We start from the raw sequence: 22,031 nt of genomic DNA, 5'->3' as shown, positions 1-22,031 counted from the left end.
GGAGAGGGGGAGATCAGCCCGGGGGGGGACAGGGGGAGATCAGCCCGGGGGACAGGGGGAGATCAGCCCGGGGGGGGAGAGGGGGAGATCAGCCCGGGGGGGGAGAGGGGGAGATCAGCCCGGGGGAGAGGGAGAGATCAGCCCGGGGGAGAGGGGGAGATCAGCCCGGGGGACAGGGGGAGATCAGCCCGGGGGACAGGGGGAGATCAGCCCGGGGGACAGGGGGAGATCAGCCCGGGGGACAGGGGGAGATCAGCCCGGGGGACAGGGGGAGATCAGCCCGGGGGACAGGGGGAGATCAGCCCGGGGGGGGAGAGGGGGAGATCAGCCCGGGGGGGGAGAGGGGGAGATCAGCCCGGGGGAGAGGGAGAGATCAGCCCGGGGGAGAGGGGGAGATCAGCCCGGGGGACAGGGGGAGATCAGCCCGGGGGACAGGGGGAGATCAGCCCGGGGGAGAGGGGGAGATCAGCCCGGGGGGGGACAGGGGGAGATCAGCCCGGGGGACAGGGGGAGATCAGCCCGGGGGAGAGGGGGAGATCAGCCCGGGGGACAGGGGAAGATCAGCCCGGGGGAGAGGGGGAGATCAGCCCGGGGGACAGGGGGAGATCAGCCCGGGGGACAGGGGGAGATCAGCCCGGGGGAGAGGGGGAGATCAGCCCGGGGGACAGGGAGAGATCTGCCCGGCTCCCAGCGCCTGCAGTCCGGGGGCGGTTCCAGAATCCTAACCCCCCCCCCCCCCCGCCCACTCACTGACCGCCTCCCCCCCCCGCCCACTCACTGGCCACCCCCTCCCCCCGCCCACTCACTGACCGCCTCCCTCCCCCCGCCCACTCACTGACCGCCTCCTGCCAGCTCGCCCCCCCCCCCCCCCCCCCCCACCAACTGAGTACCGCCTGGTTACCAATGACCACCCTCTCCCTAACCACCCCATGTCCACTCCCTCCTATCACCCACTCACCTCCCCATGCCTACCCCAAGCTTGCCTCCCTCCCCCCCACTATCCCTCCAATCACCCTCCCGTTGCCCTCCACCCACCTCACTGCCACTTCCTCTCCCTCCATCCCCTTCCCACCGTCTATCCCCCTCGCTCTCTCATCATCCCCCCCACCCCCTCATCGTCCCCACCACCCCTCATCATCCCCCTCACCCCCACCCCCTCATCGTCCCCACTCCAACCCCCACCCCCCACATCATCCCCCTCACCCCACACCACCCACCACCGCCCCCCCCCCTAAAATGTTACTGAAAGAGGGCATGAGTGCAGTGAAATCACTGGGTAGTTATAAAGATGGACTGTGTAAGGCTCAATGTGACACTGCAGTTAGCACATGGTCCCATTTCCACTGCACTGCACACTCAATGACAAACTAACCTTTGATTGTCTCAGACTGTGAGATTCCTGCCTTTAAGTGAGACCAATACTCTTCAAATGGATTCACAGAGAATGAAATCCAAGAGAATACAGGGAACAAAGGAATTTTAACTCATTGTCTATAATAAAAGTGATTTGTAAACATTGACATGACAAATAATACACATCTATTGAGACATAGGCTCAAATAGACTCTTGTATTTTTATTTATAACCCAATTAGTTCAATATCAGCACAGAAATAAACAGCAAATTTTCTAATCATGTACGAAAAAAATAGCAAATGCTGAGAGTTTGAAATCAAACAGAAAAACGGAAACTCTGAAATCCAGAGAGCTTCCTCGATTCGGTGCAAACCTGTCATCATTGGATCAAAACTTCAAAGCAATATCTCCAATTATCTTTTTGAGGTGGGAAGAGAAAGGTGAGAACACTAGAAATGTGACAACACGACATTCCCAAACTTCCAGACAGCTTCTCAGAGAGTTCCACAAGAAAGACTGCTGGTCAAGTGGAAAGTTGGAAGCAAACCAATTGAGTTGGAGTTGTGGAAGGAATTGACTTGGAGGGGCAGGGGGAGGGACACACTGGTTCCAACGCTGGACTGGGATCAGATACTGAGTTTAAAGTTTAGTCTATTTATTAGCGTCACCAGTAGGCTTACATTAATACTGCAATGAAGTTACTGTGAAAATCCCCTAGCTGCCACACTCCAGTGCCTGTTCGGATAGTCTGACGAAGAACTTAGCATGGCCGATGCACCTAACCAGCATGTCTTTCAGATTGAGAGAGAAAACTGGGGCATCAAGAGGAAACCCACATAGACACAGGGAGAACGCACAGACTCTACACAGACAGTGACCTGAGACCGAAATTGAACTCAGGTCTCTGGCGCTGTGAGGCAGCAGTGCTAACCACTGTGCTGCCTCTAAGAAAGAGTTAAGTGTGTGGAGATTTGCTTGTTCTCCCCATGCCTGCGTGGGTTTCCTCCCATTTATCTACATAAATGATCTGAATTGAGAAATGCAATTTCCTTTGGCTAAAATTGAAAATTAAAGCAGGTGAGACAATGAATAGTCACTAATCAAACAAGGTCCAAAAGAAGGGATTATGCAAATTTTGCACTTGTATGGAACGTGGGAGATGAAATTTAATCCATTAAATGGACCAAGAACAGCTTCTTCCCGGCTACCATCAGAGTTTTGAATGGACCTACCTTGCATTAAGTTGATCTTTCTCTACATCCTAGCTATGACTGTAACGCTACATCCTGCACTCTTTTCTTTCCTTTTCTACGAACGGTATGCTTTGTCTGTATCGTGTGCAAGAAACAACACTTTTCACTGTATGTTAATACATGTGACAATAACAAATCAAATCAAGGAGCGTGAGATGTTGAAGAGCAGTGCGGAGGAGAACATGTTCACATAATAAAGGTGCTTCTCCTGTAGCAAGTTATCACAGATTCAATTGTTACTGCATCAAATCACAGAAACATGCTGGGAAACCAAACTGGCAAAAACTACCTGTATTTATATAGTGCCTTTAACATAGAACACAAGGTGTTTAACAGGTGAGCTATCAAATAACATTTTCCACCGAGACACATAAGGAGATATTAGGGCAATAATCTAAAACCAGGTCAAGGATGTAAGGGACAATTAAGAGGGAGAGGGGCAGAGAGATGGAGAGATTCCAGAATGGAATCCAGAGCTTACGGCCTGGGCAGCTGAAGGCAGGACAACTAACAGTGGACTGATTACAATTGGGAATGCTGGAGAGGCTGGAATTGGAGCAGATATCTTGAAGGTTTATAGGGCTGCAGGGGATTAGTGAGGGAAGCTCTGTAGAAATTTCAAATTATCTTAAAATCGAGTTGTTTTCTTTAGCAGGAGCCAGTGGAGGTTGAGAAACACAGGGATGATAGGCGAATGGCTTAGGATAAGAGCAGCAGAGTTTTGGATTTTTACAGAGATGAAAGATGGGAGAGTAATCAGGAGTGTGTAAGGATAAACAAGTCTCAAGGTCAGAAAGGAATGGACAGGTTTCAGCAGCAGAAGTAGGGACTGGATCAGAAGGTGGATATAGATGGTCTTAATGATAGTGTGCAAGTGTGAGGCTGTACGGTGCCCTGGCCAGGTAACAACTTCAATATAAAGAAAGTGAAAGGAGCACAAAAGGAAACGCTGATGCAGAAATAGTGTCAGAAGTCAAAGTGAAAAACTTCTGTGACTTCAGCCTTCAAGGTTTAGTAATAGAGAGAAGCTTTCTTATAACGTGAGATATTCAAGTGGATGAGGACAAGGTGAAGTGGATTCAATTTAAACTGTAATCATCGGAGATGGAATATTGGTACTAACGGAGAAACAGGAAGATCAGGAATGATACCAAATAAAGGTGGCACCACACAGACTGCAGCAATTCAGGCAAAAAGCCCAGCTCCATCTCCAGGGAAGCCTGGTGCTGGGTAATTAATGTCAGCATGACCAGCCATTCCCCACATCCTGAAAACGAATATTTAAGAACAGTTCCTGAAGTTGTTGCTAGGATGCAGAATTGATGGTTTCTATGGTAATAGTAGCTAAATTAGGTGGATAGCTTCAGTTCCCTTGTCCACTTCAGAGATTAACATTTCACTGAGATTTCTAATCACATTGTGGTTCATTGTACAATTTCTTGTTGAAATTGATGTGTTCACTGTTCTGCTGCTTAAGAAGATCTCGAAAGTTCCATGTAGGGTTGTACTTCCTGCCAAACCTGTGAATAAAAATCATCACACAGACACTTAGAACAACATTGACAAATCCGTTCACAATCACTTGGCACTGCCTGTCCCTGGGATAAATCCAAATCTCTCAGCACTCTGTTGGGACATTGTTCAAACACTGCCAATATATTGTGGAGATAATATGTTGTCAGACTGTCTAGATGAAGGATACTCAATGTGGAGCTGTTATGATCAGTTATAGCGATTTCTTGTATGACTCATGGATCCACCAATTCTCACTGTGTAAATTATAATCTCCCTACTACAATGAATCCAGTCAATCCCAACTCCAGAATCCGCCTAAAGTGGGAGGCAGATCTAGTGAAGGATTTTAACCCCTGTTATCAATTCTAGGTAAACCTTACTTTCAAATTAAAAGAAAGTTTATTTATTAGTGTCACAAGTAGGCTTACATTTCCTAGTAACTTCGTTGCAGTGTTAAATCCCCTTGTTGCCACACTCCGGCACCTGTTCGGGTACACTGAGGGAGAATTTTAGCATGGCCAATGCATCTCACCAGCATATCTTTCAGACTGTGGTGGAAACTGAAGCATCTGGAGGAAACCCACGCAGACATGGGGAGAAGGTGCAGACTCCGCACAGACAGTGACCCAAGCAGGGAATTGAACTCAGGTCTCTGGCACTGCGAGGCAGCAGTGCTAACCACTGTGCCACCCACAATTAATTCTCAGTCATGGCATTAACTGCAGACTGATGGGTTGTGAAAACGGAAGATTAAAACATGCGCGCAGAGACACGCATAGAATCCCACACGCACGCACAGAATCACATACGCACACAGAAAAACCACGTGCACAGAAGCACATACCCACACAGAAACACACACAACTGAAACACACACGCACACACACACTGAGCTAGGAATTCAGGTCTAATAAATGAAGTGAGTCACTGATGGAATGAACCAACAAGGAATTTGCTGCCAGCTTAAGGCACAAGATGTGCTGTGACAATCAGTTATACATTTCCAACTCACTGTTCAGACTTATAAACATAGATTACACATATCTGGAGATGAAGTTGAATTCACTCAGTCAGAACGATGCTATGGTGGAAATCCACCCCATTGTATTTAACCAGAATGTTTAAAGCTTCCCAGTGTTTGCAGTGGTGATAACTTGCCTTTTCTTCAGTTAGCAGCTTCTGAACAATTGCAAAATCAGGGGTCATAAACCGATCTCTAACTAAGGGCCTGTAAAGCAGAAACAGGATAAATCAGGAAGCTGCACACTGGTGAAAACACAGACATCTCTCGCTACTGACTTACATTTTCTATATTGGATTTATTGCTGGAGCCCAGTATCACAGAATGTTTCCTCAAACCCTTTTTTATCACCCTGTCACTGCTGCAGATAGGCTGGTTGAATCTTTTAGATAACTTCCTTAATTGTCGAAAGGCTGAAGAATAAACAATCCATCAGCGAGGGGCAACGATAATGAAAGGGATTGCTGGGGTCGCTGAATAGGATGGTAGCGCCTGGCAATGTGTGGGGTCCAGACTATCAATGGAGGAACCTGCTATTGATTACTGATAGCTGAAGGTTCAAATCCAGTGTCTGGAATTGGCAACATGGACAGGGCCCAGGATGTTCAGTACCAAATTAGGGCCACAATGAGGTTGTTAGTCACCTACTCACATCCTTAGCTCAGTGTCTGAGAGTGAGCCATGTTCATGGCAGTTTTCAAATCAGCTAAGCCCCAAATATGGTTACTAGAAGCATTTGGAGCACTGTTTATATCGGTATCCCCATCATGAGAAGGAAATCATATATCAGAGAATGACAACCAAGATCAAAACGGGGCATATAAAGGTACATTCAGTTTACAGAATACTGATTAGAATGCGAGTCTTTACAGCTAATCAAGTCTTAAAGGTGCAGACAATGTGAGCGGAGAGAGCATTAAGCACAGATTAAAGAGATGTGTATTCCAGACAGGACAGTAAGTGAGAAGTTGTAAGCCCAGGCAAGTCATGGGGATTACCGATAGTGTGACATGAACCCAAGATCCCGGTTGAGACCATCGTCATGTTTGCAGAGCTTGGCTATCAGTCTCTGCTCAGCAACTCTGCGCTGTCATGTGTCGTGAAGGCCGCCTTCGAGAACACTTACCCGAAGGTCAGAGGCTGAATGCCCGTGACCGCTGAAGTGTTCGCCAACAGGAAGAGAACAGTCTTGCCTGGTGATCAGTATTCTGAGTGTGAGTACTAATCAGTATTCTGTAAACTGTGTGTGCCTTTATATGCCCTGTTTGTGATCAGAACTCCCCACTCACCTGAGGAATGAGCAGCATTCTGAAAGCTAGTGGTGTTTGTTACCAAATAAACCTGTTGGACTTTAACCTGGTGTTGTGAGACTTCTTACTGTGTTTACCCTAGTCCAATGCCGGCATTTCCACATCATCTTTATTAATAAGGACAGAGTACTAAAGCAAGGAGATTATGCTGAAACTTATACAGACCCTAATTAGGCCTCAGCTGGAATATAGTGCGGTGCCTAGAACTGTGCACAATCAGAAAGATGTGAACATGTTGGAGAGAATGTAGAAGAGGTTTACAAGAATGGTTCCAGGGATGAGAAACTTCATTTGTAAGGATAGATTGGAGAGGTTGGGACTATTCTTCTTGGAGAGAGGAAAGCTAAGAGGGGATTTGATAGAGATGTTAAAAATCATGAGGGGGCTTAGACAGAGTAGATCAGGAGAAACTGTTCTTGCTGATAAAAGGATCAAGAATGAGAGGGCACAGATTTAAAGTGGTTCGCAAAATTTGCAAACGTGATGTGAGAAAATTTTTTCACACAATGAATGGTTCCGGTCTGGAATGCTCTGTCTAGGATTGTGGTGAAGGCAGGTTTCATTGAGACATTCAGAAGGCATTAGATGTTTATTTGAATAGAAACAATGTGCAGGGGTACAGGGAAAAGGCAGTGGAATGACACGAAGTCATGATGCTCATTTGGAGAGCCAGTGCAGAGTTGAATGACCCCCTTCTACACTGTGACAATTCTGTCATCCTGTGATTCTGAGTCCAAATATCTTGGAGGGTTGTGGGCCTGGAGGAAATGACAGAGATAGGAAGCAGTGAGGGATTTGAAAGCAAGGATGAGAATTCTAATATTAAGGGAGCCATTGTAGGTCAGCAAGCATTGGGATGATGGGGAAAAGGGAGTTCCTGCGAGTTGAGACAAGGACAGCAGAGTTTTAGATTATCTCAAGTTCATAGAGGGTAGAATGTGGGACAGCAGCCAGGAATGTGTTGGAATAGTCACATTCAGAAGTAACAATGGAATGGATGAGGGTTCCAGCAGTAGATTAGAAAAGATGGGGTAAAGTTGAGCAATGTTAAAGAGGCAATATCTTAGTGATGGCACCAAAGAGAGGTCGGAAGTTCATCCCAGGTTCAGATGCTTCAACCAAGGTTGCAAACAGATTGGCTTATTCTCAACTGTTGCCACGGAGAAGGAAGGAGTCTGGAATGGAGTTTGGAGTGAGGACTGAAAACAATGGCTTCAATCTTCCCCAGATTTAATTGAAGGGAATTTGAGCACAGATCCTATTAAACATATCCTTCTCACACCATGTACTAGACTGGGAACTGGAATATATTCAATGATGTTCGAAAATATATTATCAAAACTGACTTTATTTATTGAATGGATGAAACAATAGACCATAAGGTCGTAAGAAATAGGAACAGGAGTATGCCATTCAGTCTCTCGAGTCTGCTCCACTATTATATTGGATCATGACTGATCCAACATTCCTTACGTCCACTTTCCTGCCCTTTCCCTGCACAACACATTCCCTTACTGATCAAAAATTCCCATCTCAGCCTTAAATATACACAAGGACTCTGCCCCACAGCTCTCTATGGAAAGGAGTTGTAAAGATTCTCAACCCTCAGAAGAAATTCCTCCTCATCACTGTCCTAAATTGGCAGCCCTTTATTCATCCTGTCTGATCCAGAAAACCTGTCCTTTGTGTCCTTTACAGTTGCAGCATTTAAATCGGTAAAGACTCACTAAATCCTGCTGTGATAAACCGAGTGGCAGAGAAGGGAGCAATTCTGTTACTTCTCCCCGAGCCGTAACAATGGCTTATCCATTCCCTTTCTGAACCCGGGTTGTTAACTCTTTATTTGCCACATGGTTCACACCGTGCCCAATGTTCTTTTCTATTTCATAGAACCATAAAACCCTACAGTGCAGAAAGAGGCCCTTCGGCCCATCGAGTCTGCACCGACCACAATCCCACCCAGGCCCTACCCCCATATCCCTACACATTTTACCCACTAATCCCTCTAACCTACACATCCCTGGACACTAAGGGGCAATTTCATAGCATGGCCAATTAACCTAACCCGCACATCTTTGGACTATGGGAGGAGAACAGAGCACCCGGAGGAAACCCACACAGACACAAGGAGAATGTGCAAACTCCACACAGACAGTGACCCAAGCCGGGAATTGAACCCAGGTCCCTGGAGCTGTGAAGCAGCAGTGCTAACCACTGTGCTACCGTGCCACCCATGGCAGTCAAAGACCCGTGTGTCTATTCTGAAAAACCAGTAACAAAGCAGAAATGCTGCATCTGTTTGGCATACAGACAGCACTGATTCCTTATTCCTCTGAAGATTTTAGTTTGATTAGAATTTATAACTTACTTCACGACTGACCGAATCAGCCGATAAACCCTTTCCAGGGGTTCCGTTGTGTGCAGTGGTCGCAAAAACTCCAGACCCTGACATGCGGCAAGGAGCTCAATAGCAAGCACTGGAAGAAAATGATGTCAACTTAAGAAGTCAATCAAAACGTTAACTAATCTAGTCTCGTCTTTAACTTTCCAAGAAATGTTAGCAAGAACAAACTGGCACTGGGCCTAAGAAGGAAACACTATAACAAGTGATCAAAATCTTGGTCAAGGAAGTAGGATTTAAGGGGCATCTCAGAAGAGAAAGAGAGGCGGAGAAGTTTGGAAAGGGAATTCCAACAATGAGCGATGTGCAGCAAGACTGAGTTGGGGGAACACAGGGGGATCTCAGACAGTTGGTGAAGATTAGAGAGTCAGAGAAGGACAAGGTTGTAAAGGAATTTGAACTCAAGGATGGAATATCATTGGACTGAGAGTTAGTGTTTTACTTAATCCTGGGATGAGGTTGATGCCCATCTTTTGTTGCCTGGGAAGGTAGCGTTACAACTGTAGGTTTTGCTTAGCCATCTCAGAGATCTGTTAAGATTCAACCATGTTGGCATGGGACTGGAGTCACATATCGAGCAGATAGCAACAGCAAATTTCCTTCCATAAAGGATATTTGTGATTCCTTTGGGATTCTAAGATAATGATCACTTTAAAGATGCCAGTTTTTTAAAATCACCATTTCCAGATTTTAAAAAAATCTGAATTCATATTCTCAACCTGTCACGATGGCTTTTAACTGAGTGTTCTATGCATTATTAATTGAGATCTCTAAATTGTAAATCTCCTCACATAATCACTCAGGAGGGTCTTATGGTGCAGTGGGCAGTGTCCCTGCCTCTGAGCCTGAAGCTCTGGGTTCGAGTCCCACTCCAGGACTTGATGGCTGAGGAAGGTGCATTCATAATACAACTTCCAACCAGCCCAGTGGCGGTGGTAAGAGAGGGAGAGATCCCTGCTCAGCCATGCAATGGAAGAAAAGTTGGAGTCACCACTATCCATGGGTCTAGACTACAATAAGTATGTAAAAGTGCGTGTTGCCACAATAACTCAGACTCCCTGAGCGAATGGTGACACATAATCGCTCTGTTAGATTACCCTAACTTACGTCAGTGATCTGCAGGGATGAGGGAAACTGGAATTGTTCTCTTTGGGCAGCACGGTAGCACAGTGATTAGCACTGCTGCCTCACAACACCAGAAACCCAGGTTCGATTTCCAGCTTGGGTCACTGTCTGTGTGGAGTTTACATGTTCTCCCCAAATCTGGATGCGTTTCCTCTGGCTGTTCTGGTTTCCACCCAGAGTCTGAAAGACCTGCTGGTTAGGTGCATTGGCCATGCTAAATTCTCCCTCAGTGTACCCGAACAGGTGACTAGGGGATTTTCACAGTAACTTTATTGCAGTTTCCATGTAAGCCTACTTGTGACGCTAATAAAAAAATGTAAGAGGTAGGTTAAAGAGAGAGTTCATTTCACAGGGAGATGGTGGTACTGTGGTAATGTTTCTGAATGTGTAATGCAAAGACCTGGAATACAGTTCAAATCCCATCATGGCAACTGGTGGAATTTAACTTTGGTTCATAAATCTAGAATTGAAAGTTAGTCTCAATAATGGTGACCATGAAACTATTGTTGAATGTTGTAAAAACCCATCTGGTTCATTAATGCTATTTAGCGAAGGGAATCTGCCATCCTTACCTGGTCTGACCTACATGTGACTCCAGAGCCACAGCAATATGATTGACTCTTAACTGCCCTCTGAAATGTCCTAGCGAGCCACTCAGTTCAAGGGCAATTAGAGATGGGTGATTAGAGATGGACAATAAGTGCTGGCCAGCCAATGATGCCCAAATCACAATGATTTAATAAAATTTAAAAATAGCATTGTTGAAATGAATGAAAGGTTTTGAAAAGGTAACTGAGAAGGAAGCGTTTCCATTGCCAAGAGGGTCGACAACCAGAAATAATTGGCTAAAGCAGCAGACAAGCGGAGCAAATATACTGGGTTACTGTTGGGTTTGGGGTCCCAATGGGATTCTCTGACACTGGGGACTATTGTTATGGACTGGATGGGACGGAGAAGCCATTCTCCTTTCAGTACATCACATGATCAAATATTACTTCTTCCAATTGGGGTTACCTTGTTCCACGTGTTCAATAACCCTCAATGCTTTCCTGGCAGCCCATCCACCCATCGAGACGTGGTCCTCAGTGGCAGCGCTGGTGGACAGAGAGTCCACTGAAGAGGGATGACACAGACCCTTGTTCTCAGAGACTGGAGAGATGTTAAATTAGTGCCTGTTGACTGGATATTCTCAGTGTTTAGCTTCACAGTGTTGTGTGTGTAAATACTGAACAGTTCATTATCACAACAATTATAAAGGAAACTAATGAAATCTTTTACAAGAAAGAAAAGGGGAAAAATTGCATTACTATAGCACCTTTCATTGGTGAGACCACACCTGGAATATTGTGTACAGTTTTGGTCACCATACGTAAGGAGGGATATACTGGCATTGGAGGCACCTCAGATTCTAAGGATGAGGAGGTTTGTCTTACGAAGAAAGATTATGTAAGTGCAGCACGGTGGCACAGTGGTTAGCATTGCTGCCTCACAGCACCAGGGACCTGGGTTCAATGCCCGTCTTGGGTGACTATCTGCGTGAAGTTTGCATGTTCTCCGCGTGTCTGCATGGGTTTCCTCCACAGTCCAGAGATGTGCAGGTTAGGTGAATTGGCCATGGTAAATTGCCCTTTAGTGTCTCAAGATGACAAGGTTAGATGCTAAATGTGTGGAATTACAGAGATGGGGCTGTCAGATACTCTGTCAGAGAGCCTGTGCAGGTGCGATAGACCAAATGGCCTCTTCTGCACTGTAGGGATTCTATGAGGTTAGGCCTATACTTGATGTTGAGATGCCAACGTTGGACTGGGCTAAACACAATAAGAAGTCTCACGACACCAGGTTGAAGTCCAACCAATTTATTTGATAGTAAACCCACAAGCTTTTGGAAACGGTGTTCCTTCATCAGGTGTGTGGAAGGTTCTGTTCCACACACTATCCCCAAAGACAGGACCACCAGCGGCAAACACTGCACCACAAAGAACGCTGTTCATGGACTGGTTCCTCTCTAAACAGCCATGATCTTCATTCCTCGAGGCACCTTCACAACCTCCTGCCTGCCTCAGCTGTGCTTATACCTCGCAGTGGAGCTGCCGATGTTCTGAGACTTTCTTTGAGTGTGCTATTGGCCGTAGTCCTTATGGATGGAGGTGAGCTCCCTGGGTAACTGGCTCCCAGCATGTACAAGCTAAGCACACTCTTTGGATCCCTTTGTTGGGGGGCGGGAAACTCACAGAAAAATCCTGTGCCATGATTCAGATTATAATTGAGGTGAACTATTCCATGCTTCCGTTATCTACAGTTGCTGTGTGTGAGGGGATTAATGAGATGTTTTTGAGTTAGTGTCTGTCACAATTCCACAGTAAGTAAATACCTAATGCAGCTGCTGTGCAGTGAGCCATCATAAAGCCACAGTTCAGACCTCCCTCTTTGATCAGGAAAGCAGGCAGTTCACTCAGGGACAGGTTACACAGCCTTTCGATTCTCCTCTCACTGATTGATGCGAGTTCGTGAACACCAATCGCCAGATAGTCAAGGGCCTGCAGAAGAGACAAGGAGACAAGCCACACACGTCAGTCTGCCCATTGTAGATATGATTGCTGATGAGACTGCCGCTATAACAATGGCCTATAAATGACTGTCGACAACAGTAATAGATGTTTAAGGTTGAGAGGAAGCGGGGGCTTGGGTTGGAGGTTGTGGGAGGCGGGGGTATCAGCAAGGTCACCCAGGTAGGACGGAGGGAGAGATGGGGGGAGGGGAAGGGATGAAACAAAGCCCCAGTTTTCCTACAAGATCCTCTTTCTCCACAACCAGGGGGCTATTTGTGGTGAAGCCCCTTTAAGAGCAACACAGCAGAGTAAGGGTCATGTGGCCTGTGTAACCAATCAAGATTCAGGATGTGGAATCACCGCACAGTGAGAGGGGCCCTCAGCAGGGTCACTTTAGGAGCTAGCTACAGACGCGAGGCTGCTGTAACAATTCTTATTAATAAAAACGTTTTGTGTTCACAAATAATATTTCTCTGATAACAATAGGCTAAAAAATTCCATGTGAATGAGCTAAGTGATGGTTAATATTGCTACAATCATTTCTTGGTCCTCATTTCTGAAACTTAAAATCTTGTAAACTAAGAAGATAGTTGTGGATGTTGGAGGTCAATTATCTCCGCTCCAGAGCATTATTGCAGGAGTTCCTCAAGATAGTGTCCTAGGCCCAATCATCTTCAGCAGCTTCACCAATGATCTTCCTTCCATTGTAAGGTCAGAAGTGGGGATGTTCGTTGATGATTGCACAATGGTCAGTACTATTCGTGATTCCTCACATGCTGAACCAGTCCATGTCCAATTGCAGCAAGACATGGACAATATCCAGACTTGTGCTGATAATTGGAAAGTATCATTTGCATCACACAAATGCAGGATAATGACCGTGTCCTACAAGAGGGAATCCAACCATCCAATTCAATGGCTGAATTCCCCACTATCAACATCCTGGGGGTTAACCATTAACTGAACTGGCCATGTAAATACTGTGGCTTCAAGGGTAGGTCAGAGGTTGGGAATCCTGCAGTAACGCACTTCGCAACTCCCCAAAGCCTACCCACAATCTACAAGTCAGAAGTCAGGAGTGTGATGGAATACTCCCCACTTGCCTGGATGGGTGCAGCTCCAAAATTCATGAAGCTCGACACCATCCAGGACAATGCAGTTTAGCATCCCATCCACCGCCTTCAACATCCACTCCCTCCACCACTGACGCACAGTGGTAGTGCCATCTACACTTCTTTGTAGATGCACTGCAGGAACTCAGCAATGTTTTTTAGGCAGAATATTCCAAACCACTATCATCTAGAAGGATGAGGGAAGATGATACATGGGAACACCACCACCTGCAAGTTCTCTCCTTAGCCACTCACCATCCTGACTTGGAAATATATTGGCCGTTGCTGGGTCAAAATCTTGGGGATCCCTCCCTAGCAGCACTGTGGGTGCCTATCTCTGTGACTGCAGTGGCTCAAGAAGGCAGCTTGTGTCACCATCTTCTCAATGGAAATTAGTGATGGGCAGTAAATGCTGGCCAAGCAATGATGCAGACCTCACAAAGAAATTTTAAAAAAGTATTCTTTGAACATAAAAATTAGTTGCATTTTCCTTTTTAAAATACAGTGAAAGTGTGGCTATTACAAAGAAGTGAAGATATAAAAGTTCTTTAAATAAGTGACACACAATTAATCAATCTTGATATTTTAGTGACTTTGTCACTGTGTCTTTTTATTTACCGCATTTTTGTTCACTTAGAATTGTTTTAAACTAAGGTATTTCTGCACATAATCCTGAAAAGACTAAACACTTACTTTGGCAGGATATTCCCCGTGGAAATTTCCACATGAAATAATCTCGTCTGTCTGTGCAAATACAATCTGGAAACTGATTTAAGGGAAACTGCCTTCTGATTCTGAACATTGCAAACAGGCTCCCATTGTAAATAAAGCTGGGTTAGGATCTGGATATTAAAAAACCTTTCCCAATGAATGGGTTAACTGAAGATTAGTCAGATGTAACAGTTTAGAGATCATTTTCCCTTTTCATCTTCCCTCTGACGTCAAATAACTTCAAAACAGAAGAAACTCTGGAAAAATAGTCTGAAGCCAGTATCAGATGTTGTCTCAAATTGATAATTTGAAATTAAAGATATTCAACGTGTGTTAACTGTCACATCAGGATGATTCAATCGCCCATCCTGCAGTGTCACAATCTGATTAAAGCCAGCCTCCAGAACCCAATTACACAAACGCAAAGTATCTTCACTGAACCCTCACCTGATTAGAATTTTAAAGGAAAAAATATTTCAGCTTCTGTTCTTTTGGTCACCCAATCCCATAGTATTTACAAATAAATCTTTTAGAAGTCTGTGCCAGTCTAAGTGTCCAAATTTAAAATCATAGAACCCCTACAGTGCCGAAAAAGGCCATTTGGTCCATCTGCACCGACCACAATCCCACCCAGGTCCTATTCCAGTAACCTCTCACATTTACCCTGCTAATCTACCTGACAAGGGGCAATTTAGCATGGCTAATCCATCTAACCTGCACATCTTTGGGGTAAGGGAGGAAACCAGAGGAAATCCACGCAGACACAGGGAGAACGTGCAGACTCCACACAGACAGTGACCCTAGCCAGGAATCTAATCCAGGTTCCTGGCACTGTGAGGCAGCAGTGCTAACTACTGTGCCACCACGCCGTGGGTGGAATCTGAGATAAATATTAGACAAGAAAACAGGCATTTATATCACATATTTCATGATCTCAGAATATCTCAAAATACTTCACAGCCAGCGAACTGCTTTTCAAAATAATCCCTTTTAATGTAGAAATACTGGCAGCCAAATAGTGCACACAAAGTCCCTAACAGCACTGAGATAACAGATAAGCTGTTATGATGTTGGTTAAGGGATGAACATTGGCCAAGATATTGGAATACCTTGATGTTTCTTTCAATGGTGCCATGGGATATGGAGACTTTGCTTAAATGTCTCATCCAAAAGATGGTATGTGCAACAACGCTGCACTCCCTTAGTACCGCACCCACTGCCAGCCTGGATGTTGCATTCCGGTCTCTGAAGCAAGTATTCAACCCATGGCCTACAGTTGCTCAGGAGTAAATGCTGACACCTAAATAAGCACTGAGGACAAGGGTGGCAGCAGGGGCCTGGGTTCAATTCTGGCCCCAGGTCACTGTGTGAAATTTGCATGTTCTCCCCATGTCTGCACGGGTTTCCTCCGGGTGCTTCAGTTTCCTCCCACAGTTCAAAGATATGTCGATTAGGTGGAGTAGCCATGCTAAATTGCCCCTTGGTGTCCCATGACGTGTAGGTTAGGTGGTAAATCTCTTAAGGTAGGGACATGTTCGGCACAATTTTGTGGGCTGAAGGGTCTGTATTGTGCTGTAGTTTTTCTACGTTTCTAAATGTGTGGGGTTACGGGGATAGGGTGGGGGAAGACAGCTGGGTTAGTTACTCTGTCAGAGAGTCAGTTGCAGACTTGATGGGCCAAATAGCCTCTTCTGCGCTGTAAGGATTCTAAAATTCTTTATGTTACTGTTCACTAATTTTATTGTTTATTAACTAAATATTCTGAATTCATTCTGAGAGGATAGCAGGCAGGCCTGATACTGCAGAGCAGTTAGTTTCACTAAAGGATACAGGGTTATCAGTGACACTGTTCATCTCCGTCACCAAAATCGTCTTCACAAATGCAATCGTATCGTTGACCACACCATGGACCTGGAAGAGAGGAAGCTCAGATCAATGTGCAATACATCACACTCAGACTTGGTTTACAGTGATGTAAGGTTTATAGAAATCAGTTGTAGTGTTTGTAATTTCTACCTGAGGGCAGCAGCACAGAGTATGGGGATCCTGAACCTGGTCACAGGACCTGTGGCTCTCTGCGAGAGGAGATACAGTTAGAAGGTTAGATTCCCGGAGATCTTTCAAACAGCCACTGAATTGTTACAACGAGACAGTGCTTTACCTGTGATTTCAGATGGATGAACATCAGAATGCAAGAGTGATCGAAAACGAGCAGCTACTTCTATCTGACCCGGGTGAGGTCGGAGGTTGTGGATATCTGTTTAAATGGACAAGAACCACATTAACCATCACCAGTCAATGGTTCCAGCCCCTTAAGCTCATCATTTACATAGGGGCACAGCATATTATGAGGCAGCACGATGGCATAGAGGGTTAGCTCTGTGGCCGGTTAGCCCTGCTCCCCCGCGGCCGGTTGGCCCCGCTGCCCCACAGCACCAGGGATCTGGGTTCAATTCCCAGCTGTCTGTGTGGAGTCTGCACGTTCTCCCCATGTGGGGGTTTCCTCTGGGTGCTCCAGTTTGTTCTATCAGTCTGAAAGATGTGCTTGTTAGGTGGATTGGCCATGCTAAATTCTCCCTCAGTGTACCCGAGCAGGTGTCGGAATGTGGTGACTAGGGGATTTTCACAGTAACTTCATTGCAGTGTTACTGTAAGCCTACTTGTGACTAATAAACTTTACTTCATCACATGATGTGTCCTCACACATCCATCCTTGGGGATGCCAATTGGAAAACAAGCATTACCCAGTTGGATGATATTTGGCGTTTGCCATTTTTTTCCCCATTTTCAAAATCTTTATGCCCACAGAAGGAAAATGTTCAAAGAAAATGACATAAGACCTATTTTTTTTTAAGTCCTGGTGATCTTTCTCCGGGGTCACACACCAGTATCCTGGAAGCGTGATCGTCAATTCTTGGAGACTTCAGGCCAATCCTAGAGAGTTGACAACCCTACATTCAAAGCACTGGGGAGTGGTAGGGAGCCCTTCACTTCAGCGGGACAGTCTGAGGACTCTGTATAACATGTTACTCACCACTGTCAAAGGCTCTGGTTGTGCCTTTCAGAACCTCCAGTGTAAGAGCTGCTACAATATCTGCCTGTCGGGCAATCGCTGTGGCTCTCTCCACTGCCTCTGCGCCCAGAGATGTAATCATCTGAGTGCCATTGATCAGGGCCAGACCCTAAACATCAATCACCAATTGAATTGGATGGAAAATAATTTTAATAAATACTAACCAGACTAAGCTGAATCATAACCTCACACTTAAAATACAAAGCTGCCAGAGAGATTCCTGACCCTGAGATAGTCGTAAACATTTCCAAATACAAATTCTGGACAGCAGTGAGCAAAGTGTAAATCTTGTTGACTAGTTTATATATCTAAACAGATAGTCAATCAATGAGAGTCATAAACTATCAATTCATTCAATAAATAAAGTGATTGGTAACTATAGTAACTGGCAACATCGCTGACCCTGGAAAGGAAACCAACTCATATTTTCATGCTTTAAACCACCATCAAATATTTTGGAAAGACCAGGCATTATGTTAAATGAAGAAAACTTACAGAGCTGTGTAATGTTTTACCCCTTTGACCAGTTATATAACGGTCAATAGCCAGCCTTTGTACAAAATAAACAACTGAAAATAAAAAAACACATACAGATATAGGAAAAAGGTCAGTGGCTTTTACTCAGTGAGATATGAGTTGGTAAAACCTAGCAATTTATTTAAATGCTGTTGACGATGGAAATGTGCTGTTTAATTACCTCTTTAGCTTTAGGTGAAATCGGCAGCAGACCGTGATCCTGCAGCACCTGGGGGAGTGACAGAGAGTTACTTGTCTGAACAGTGTTAACATCAAATCAACAAGTATCAGGGAATCTCACAGGATCACAGCTTCAACAGCCTGTGGGCTGAAGCACAGTCTGAAAGAGTGCCATTACCAGTCTAATTGGAGGGATCAAACAAGGAGTTCAGAGAAAGGTGGGGTATGGACTGGAGAAATTACACATTCGTGGACTTCATAGTGGAAAAGGAGCATGGAGCTGGGGTGATAATTTGCAAGGATGGAGAGGTCAAGGGTTTTATTTAATGATAGTCATGCTGTTGTGGATGGTACTGAATCACACACTGCACTGGATCAGAAGCCACATAGCACAGGAAGCAGGCTTTCCATCTACCCTGTCTGTTCAATAAAAAAAAAGTTTTTAATTGGTTGAAATCCCCTTGAAGGTTGTAAACTGGAATTTCAGGGAACTCACGTTTTTAGCATCAGCCCAGCCACTTTCTGGTGACCACATTTTGCCTTCACCCATCAGTCCCAGTGCAAGGTGAGCCAGGGGAGCGAGATCTCCGCTGGCCCCGACTGTCCCTTTCTCTGGGATGTAGGAGAGACAGGAAGCTACAGGAGGAACGTAGAGTAAAGTTAATGCTTCTGTTAATTAGACAAGGATGTTAATGACAACGATAACACATGATATCAGAGTCAAATGACCAACAGAATCTAAGGGGACCAGACAGAAAACAGTTTGTGTCCAAAGGATAATGGATTTACCATGATATCCTGGGCATAAAATTATTTCTTTACATTATTTAAGAAAAACTTAACACAGCCAATAACCCAAGTCATTCAAAGAGTAAATGAAACTTCCACCAGCCAGAAGACTACACAAGTACAGAGAAAGGAACCAATTCAGGAGAAACAGAGAAAGAGAAGGGGAGAGAGAGAGATGGAAAAAAACAGAGCAGGACCCCAGATCAATAAAACCTCAAGAATTTTGAAGATCCCGGGTGTCAGGAATGGAGGGGGGAGTGGCTGGTAAAACATCAAGGAACTGCCTTCCAGATTCAGTCCCAATAATAGGGATGTTTCCCAATGGTGGGAATAGCGGAGGCTTGGCTGCCTGTTGAATGGAGTTAAGCTGTAATTTAAAGAATTAAGAGTGATTTCTTACACCATTAGCACTTTTCCAGTGGCAGAATGTCTGCTCACCACAGGGAGCTACATGGAGGTAACTGAGGTACAGGAGGGGCATCTGTCTGCCTGGCAGTGTTGCAGAGGAGGTCTGCCCAGTGTGCCAGCCACCCATAAACCACACCTCAATGACAAGAGCTCCATCAATTTGGCCAAATCGCACCCACAACCTTTTACTAAATCAATAATCGATGTAATACACCTTACAAATAGAAAGTCAAAAGGTGGCATTACCATTAAATGCCTGGATCATTTGATTGAGAGTCTTTAAGGAAACCCCACTGTAACCCTTGGCAAGAACATTGATTCTCAGAGCCAGCAGCATCCGGGACCTCTCTGGAGACAAGGGATCCCCAACACCTGCAGGAGAAACCACAAAACAAACAGATTCACCTGGTTCTCAAAACACATTGATATGAAGATAGGAGTTAGTAGCTGGGGTAGGCCATTTGGCCCTCCAGGTCTGCTCTACCATCTGATCAGAACGTGGCTGATCTGATTCTGGCCTCAACTCCACTTTCCTGTCTGCCTCTTCATTATTATTCTTGGCAGAATACATAATGCCCAGACATCCAGTTAAGTTTGAAAATGCCTGAGCCCCAAACAAAGCATTGCCTTCTTGGCTTATAGGTCCTCTTGGTTCTCCACACTGTATAATGGGTGAACAGGCATGGAAGTGCCATAGCTTGGTATGCTGGGCATGAGGGGACATGTGGAGTGCATGGGGAGCATATCTTGCCATGAGAGGCATGAGGAGGACCTCTCGAACTTATCTTTTTATAGGCACCTCTAAGGGGCCATAACCCAGACTCATTGAAACGCTAGCCTGGCTCCATGGAATCCAGAGGACTAGGACATGCCTATTTCCACAATGGAGCCAACCAGGGCAGGAATACAGGATGTGGGCTTTTAACCTGAACCAGCCCTCACCCTTAAAAGGCACTTCAGAAGATCAGAACATCCAGGAATGTAGTTGGGAATTCCAGAATCACATCCTGAGTCATCCTGACTGGGGTAAAATCCTGACTCTCAGCTTTGGACTCATTGGTAGAGATTGATTGGTGAGATTAGTCAACTACTCCATTTGCATTATGCCAGTCCAGCAGGGATAGGGGGCAAGGGTCTGAACTGGAGCAATTAGAGTTTGGTCTTAAAACAGAAGATGCTGGAAAATCTCAGCGGGCCTGACAGCATCTGTGGGGAGAGAATAGAGTCAATGTTTCGCGTCTGGATGACCCTCTGTCAGAGTTTGAGAGCAAGGAGAATCAGCAGAGATTTATACTATTGGGCGGGCGGGGGAGGTGGAATGGGGCAAAGGGAATGTAAGTGAGGGACTGGAATGCCCTGCCTGCTGCAGTTGTAAATGCGCCTAGTTTGGGGGCGTTTAAGAGATTGGTGGATAGGTTTATGGACGAAAAGGGATTGGTTTAGATTAGTGGGTCAATGTTTTTTTTAAAAATAAGACTGGTCGGCGCAACATTGTGGGCCGAAGGGCCTGTTCCGCGCTGTAATGTTCTATGTTCTATGATACAGAAGGCTGAGAAGCTGCTAAAAATTTCCATTAACCGATCGGAACGTGTGAATGACAGAACAGAGTAAAGATTGTTAAGGGACTGCCTGGGGAATGCAGCAGTTGCCCTGAAAAAGAGGGGGGTGGTGAGAGAAACAAGGAGGAGAGCTGGAACAGAGAAGTGGAAAAATGGAGGTGAAAAAGGAGGATGATAAAATGGATGAATGACATGAAATGAAATGAAATGAAATGAAATAAATGGAAATGGGGTGAAGGTGGAGGTTAGAGTTCATGCTCTGAAGTTGTTGAACTCAGTGTTCAGTCTGGAAGGCTGGAAAGTGCCCAGTTGGAAGGTGAGGTGCTGGTCCTCCAGTTTGCATTGGGGTTCACTAGAACATTGCAAAAGGCCAAGAACAGACATGTTGTCAAGACAGCAGGGTGGGGTGTTGAAGTGGCAAACGACAAGAAGGTCTGGGTCCTGATTGTGGACGGACTGAAGGTATTCAGCAAAGCATTCAGCTAGTCTGTGTTTGGTCTCTCCGATATAGAGGAGAGCAGCGGATGCAATCGACCAGAGCGAAGGAGGTACATGTGAAGCAGCTCTCTTTCTTGCCCCCTCCCACCACCTCCCTTCAGGGCAACTGCCACCTTCCCCAGGTAGTCTTTTAACCATCTATATCTCTGTTCTGCCAGTCGCATATTCTGACCACAAACACTTTTGGCACCTTCTCAGCCTTCTGTATCTTCATTTACATTCCCTTTGTCCTATCTATACCCCCCCCCAGTAGTATAAATCACTGCTGATTCTCTTTGCTTTCAGCTCTGACTAGGGTCTGGATCCAGACTCGAAACATTGGCTCTATTCTCTCCCCACAGATGCTGTCAGGCCCGCTGAGATCTTCCAGCATTTTCTGCTTTTGTTCCAGATTCCAGCATCTGCAGTAATTGCTTTTATCTTAGAGTTTGGGCTTTCTCCTCTAGAAATTCCAATGTATGAATTTAATTAAAGTATTGGTGTTTTATCTCTCCATTTCAATAACATGGACAGATTTTGCTTTCAACAGAACTATTTGAACTAAATGCTCACCATGTCACCTGATTATTTCCATTTTCTTTGTTAATAACATGTTGAAGCAATGAGTGGGGAGCTACATGAGGACACAGAGGAAAGGGGCAGTTCTCAAATGCAGT

The 22,031-nt window shown here is 45.4% G+C and overlaps 1 protein-coding gene across 1 annotated transcript in view; it reads right to left on the bottom strand.

Annotated features, from left to right (window-relative positions):
• Positions 1-4,016: 4,016 nt before the first annotated feature.
• Positions 4,017-22,031, bottom strand: part of LOC145355580 (histidine ammonia-lyase-like) — a 32,593-nt gene continuing 14,578 nt past the window's right edge. Inside the window, exons 6-17 of the mRNA XM_080207831.1 lie at positions 19,565-19,690; positions 18,618-18,757; positions 18,123-18,170; positions 17,387-17,534; positions 16,514-16,609; positions 16,369-16,427; positions 16,153-16,263; positions 14,335-14,376; positions 12,352-12,517; positions 10,995-11,129; positions 8,823-8,931; positions 4,017-4,128 (exon numbers count right to left, since the gene is read on the bottom strand). Coding sequence (XP_080063957.1) covers positions 4,017-4,128; positions 8,823-8,931; positions 10,995-11,129; positions 12,352-12,517; positions 14,335-14,376; positions 16,153-16,263; positions 16,369-16,427; positions 16,514-16,609; positions 17,387-17,534; positions 18,123-18,170; positions 18,618-18,757; positions 19,565-19,690 — 1,292 coding nt within the window. The remainder of the gene's footprint in view (positions 4,129-8,822; positions 8,932-10,994; positions 11,130-12,351; positions 12,518-14,334; positions 14,377-16,152; positions 16,264-16,368; positions 16,428-16,513; positions 16,610-17,386; positions 17,535-18,122; positions 18,171-18,617; positions 18,758-19,564; positions 19,691-22,031) is intronic.

The sequence above is a fragment of the Carcharhinus amblyrhynchos genome, chromosome 19 (assembly GCF_965287045.1).
Source record: "Carcharhinus amblyrhynchos chromosome 19, sCarAmb.v2.hapA, whole genome shotgun sequence".
NCBI classification, from domain to species: domain Eukaryota; kingdom Metazoa; phylum Chordata; class Chondrichthyes; order Carcharhiniformes; family Carcharhinidae; genus Carcharhinus; species Carcharhinus amblyrhynchos.
Note: the sequence above shows the minus strand (reverse complement) of the source record. Positions and strands in the feature narration are given on the sequence as shown.